This window comes from Engraulis encrasicolus, chromosome 24 (assembly GCF_034702125.1).
Source record: "Engraulis encrasicolus isolate BLACKSEA-1 chromosome 24, IST_EnEncr_1.0, whole genome shotgun sequence".
NCBI classification, from domain to species: domain Eukaryota; kingdom Metazoa; phylum Chordata; class Actinopteri; order Clupeiformes; family Engraulidae; genus Engraulis; species Engraulis encrasicolus.
In genome coordinates this window covers 14,495,975-14,500,325 of record NC_085880.1, presented here as the reverse complement: position 1 = coordinate 14,500,325, position 4,351 = coordinate 14,495,975, and the positions used below count along the sequence as shown (strand labels likewise).

The window sequence follows — 4,351 nt, the reverse complement described above, 5'->3', positions numbered from 1 at the left end:
TGTTTTTTGAATTGTTCCCTTTATTGAAAAGTTATGGGATATCCCCACTGCTGGCTCATGTCACTCCACTGCCACCCCACTGCTGATGCTGAGGAATAAACATAACATTTTGGTATACTTACTGAGCTGTGTGTGTTTTGGATATCAGAGTGGACGTTACCTCTACGTAACGGTGTGTTTAAAGTGCTGGAGCTGGGCTGTGAGTATGTGCATGTTTCTCCGAGTATGCATTTGTTTCTGTCTGTGTGCGTTTGCTTGTGTGTGTGTGTGTGTGTGTGTGTGTGTGTGTGTGTGTGTGTGTTTCTGTGTGCGCTTGTGTGTTTGTATATATGTATGTATGTATGTATGTGTGTATGTGTGTGGTGTCAGAGCAGGTCAACGAGGGGGTGTTGCTGGGTGATGAGCTGGGGAGCTGGTGACGGGCTGCAGTGGAAGTGCGTAGTCGTCATCTGGTGCAGCCATGGAATGGACCACACCTTGAAGTCACACAGGAAGGTCTGCGAAAAACACACATAGAGAGAGAGAGAGAGAGAGAGACTGTATGTTTACATTATGTATATTCCATGTACCTGGGCTAGTAATTTCTGCACAAATGACAAACAACTTTGACTCTGTCTAAAAACACATAAAGCATTCATTCTTTACTAAAATATTTTGAGGGTTTTTTTCACTTTTATTTGGATAGTATAGTACAGTGAAGAGTGGGACAGTGTGGGAGAGAGGAATGGGGGAAGATTGGGAAAGGACCTCGAGTTGGAATTTATCCCAGGTCCCCGGCGTAATAGTGCAGTGCCCTCCCGTTTGAGCCATGGCTGCGGCCATAAAGCATGCATCTATGCATTTACTCCTCAGCATAGTATATTAAGTATTATACCAGAGGTACCCCTTGACCTCATCATAAGCCTCCCTGAGCCCCCTTGACCTCATCATAAGCCTGCCAATGCCCCCCTTAGTATTGAAAAATGAAATGGACTAATGGCCCCCAATGGTAGCTAAGGGCTCCCCAATTCCACCCCCTGGGGGGGCTGAGCACCCCCGTTGAGAAACACTATACAATACAAACTCCTTGGATTTTTGACATCTTGTCAGATGGTGGTCTTATGTATATTTCTTGTTAGTAAACCAAATGCAGTCTGTTACATATGAGATATCTGCGCAAAAACAGAACACATTCGATCTTCGACACATTCGATCTGTGCTAAAACAGATGCCTGTGCTGCAACTATAGCTATCTGCACCTTAATCAGTCTCATCCTTTTGACATCTTTTCAGAAAACATTCTGATACATTTCCTTCTACTACAGTAATGTTTTTCAACGAGGGCTCTACAAGCTCAAGCTACCAGGAAGCAGCATGCAGCCAGCGATGCTATTCTAAGTAAGTTTGTTACAGTGGCATTGGCAATATTATAATACGATCGGGAGTGGGGGGGATGGACATCTGCAGTTGGACATTACAGAGAGCTGTCTGCAACACACATGCCGTGAAATATCTGCACAAAAAACACAAAGCATTCAATCTTCCATTTACTTTTAACAGTCGTGCCGTAAGACTTACCACTGACTTCAGGGTTTTAACATCTTTACAGAAACAGTCTAAACTAAAAGCAGTCTGCAGCAACTACATTGACAACATTCAAACAGACAAGCTCAGGGGAAGACAAGTCAAAAGCAAAGTGATAATAAAAAAAGCTCTCATGCTGAAACGGATGCCTGTGCTGTAACCCTCTATCTTTTCTCTGATCGGTCTCATCTTTTCCGTTCGACTGTAGCCTAGTGATAACATCCATCTGCTCCACTCCCACTTGCAGTGTCTATCAGTTTATCAGTCTATCACCAACTCTCTGCCCAAATGGGCCTTTTTAAATTGAGGTTATTGATTTTTTCAAAATATTTCAAATACAAGTCACACAAAAGTGTAAAGTAATAATAACCAGGAAATGTAGTCCCGTCCGAACGCGGCATGTCAGTACAGATAGATAGTATGTCGGGTAAACTTCACAGCGAGTTTTACCTCCTGTAAAACGGTCCGGGGAAATTACCCTTGGTAATACTAATCCCGTCCAAAAGTGACCCTATGTAAAGATGTATGATTAAGTGTGCGAAATGCACAATATATCCAATCTCTCTGGGCTTGCAAACATTACAGTCTTGCACCATTAGTTTTGTTTTAGGGAGTTGTTCCAAGCTGTGTTCGCTGTCAAAATCAGACAGCATGGTCAAAGCACTCTCCAAATGAAATGACACTCATGCAGATGCATTAGAATGGATTTTGATGGGTTAGTAAACCAACAGGAAATTATTAGAATTGTTCCACGGGACCAAATGCCTCCATGGATGCGCAATAATGTGCTCAAAAATCAATATAGGGGCCTATATTGTGGAGTTGGCGTGCGCATTTCCCCATTTCCAAAACTAGTCCCGTCGGAATAGGGCTTAAGTCTCATTATCCCTCCCTCCCAATGTCTATAAATTCTAGAATATATCTTCCAAGACAAAATAACAACAATAATGGGCATTTTTCTTGAAATTTGAGACCTTTGATTCAATGTCATCAAAGCAGGGATAAGTTACATCTGGTGGCATGGGCATAAACATACACTCCACTGTTTTCAATGGTTGTTGCCTGAAAAAGGTATTCGTTTATACCTGCTTTATCTCAACCCCTTCCCAACTCCCCCTAGGGGGACTGTAGAGTCCCCGTTGGGAAACACTAGTTTGCAAACTAGTGCCCCATAGTCCAAATGACCTGGTTTTACCTACTAGTGCCCCATATTCCAAATGACCTAGTTTTACCTGTCCAATTCAACCCAGTGAGGATTCACCCGGTTGAACTGGACAGGTAAAATCAGGTCATTTGGAATAGTAACTACTTAATCCAGGTTGCCCATCAGTGGCGACAGGTGGTGTGTTGGCTGTGTGCTCACCTGCTGGAGGTCCCCCTGGGGCTGGAAGGTGCAGTGTGCCAGGTCGGTGCCACGGCTGGACTTACGGCACACCGTACGAGACAGCTCCACCTTCAGGTGATACAGGACACCCTTCACGATCTGCCAGAGGACATAGGGGATGGTGCATAGACAGCATTGGTATTGGGACACTGAGTTGGGAATAGTGCAATGGGAGTGATTGGAAAAAAAATGGTCACCGAACGACTGTCAGTTCGGAATAGAGCACTGCTGTATATGCAGTATTTATGTCCGTGATTTGATACCATATTGTCCAAACAACAATGCCATTTGTCTGCTCTCGTGAGACTATGTGGAGCCTTTCCTGCCAGTTTGACAAACTGTGTGCTTTCCTGAAGGTGGTGCGAGTCGGGTACGTGGTGCAGTTAAAAGCTGTCAGTGCTTTAAGCCCTACAGAGTTTTAAATGTGTGCAGTGTATTGTTATGTTTGTGTAGCTTGTGTCTCCATTTTACTGAATTTAAAGCAAATATCAATATCGTACATGTTTGTATTTTACTCTTAACACTCTAATAATGCGCAATTGAAGAATGAAATGTCACATGGAATAGCCCATCAAATAAACAAAAACGGTCAGCAGTGGTTCTCAAAACAACCGAAAAACAGCCAAGCTTAACGTTGTGGGGTGGTAGCAGTGCAACTACTGGCAAAAGTTAATATGAGTGGTTTCCTAAAAGTTCAAGGAACGTAAGCGTTTGTGTGGCAGCGGTGTGTGTGTGTGCGCCTTTGTAGCCACCCCCGAGGCACACATACACACCTCTGTCACACTACACGCTTAAGTTCCAGCAACTTTTTCGCGCGCGCACGCACACATACACAAGACTATAGTAAATGCCACCCAAGTAGCCTATCATGTGGACAGCACACACATACACAGCATCATGTCTCGTCTACACTAGCAGTGTCTCTATTCCTGGGATTACTGAGCAGCACAAAAATACATCCAGCAGACTTTTCTCTGTGTAGGCCTAGGCCTACTATTATTAGGCTAGACGCGGAGAAAGACTGCACATTCAAAGACAGACTTTTTGAGGTTTCTGTCTTTGACATGTTATTTTGGGAACGCCAATGATCAATGGACACAGCTAAAAAGTATTTGAAGCGTCACGTGCCGTTTTTCTGTCGGCATGATCGAAAAACCACCACTCAAATATCACGCTTTACGCACACACCTAAAAGGCAGATGAACTGGTAAACAAGACAACAAAGTAGGGTAATGTTGTAAATGTAACATCAAAAAAGTTTCTTACAATCCAAACCGTATGATGACACACGTTTCTTCTGTCACAGACAGCATCTCTAGCTGTGCCTTACCTGTTTCTGCGCGCTGTCTATGGCCGAAGCTTTGAACAGGAACGCATCGTTCGACTGGTTATTGTAAGCGTTGG

General features: G+C 43.7%; 1 protein-coding gene across 1 annotated transcript in view; it reads right to left on the bottom strand.

The window, feature by feature from the left end:
- Positions 1–4,351, bottom strand: part of LOC134440753 (cystatin-2) — a 5,043-nt gene continuing 692 nt past the window's right edge. Inside the window, exons 2-4 of the mRNA XM_063190859.1 lie at positions 4,278–4,351; positions 2,927–3,046; positions 1–497 (exon numbers count right to left, since the gene is read on the bottom strand). The exon at positions 4,278–4,351 is cut by the window's right edge and continues 87 nt beyond it. Coding sequence (XP_063046929.1) covers positions 366–497; positions 2,927–3,046; positions 4,278–4,351 — 326 coding nt within the window. The 3' untranslated portion in view covers positions 1–365. The remainder of the gene's footprint in view (positions 498–2,926; positions 3,047–4,277) is intronic.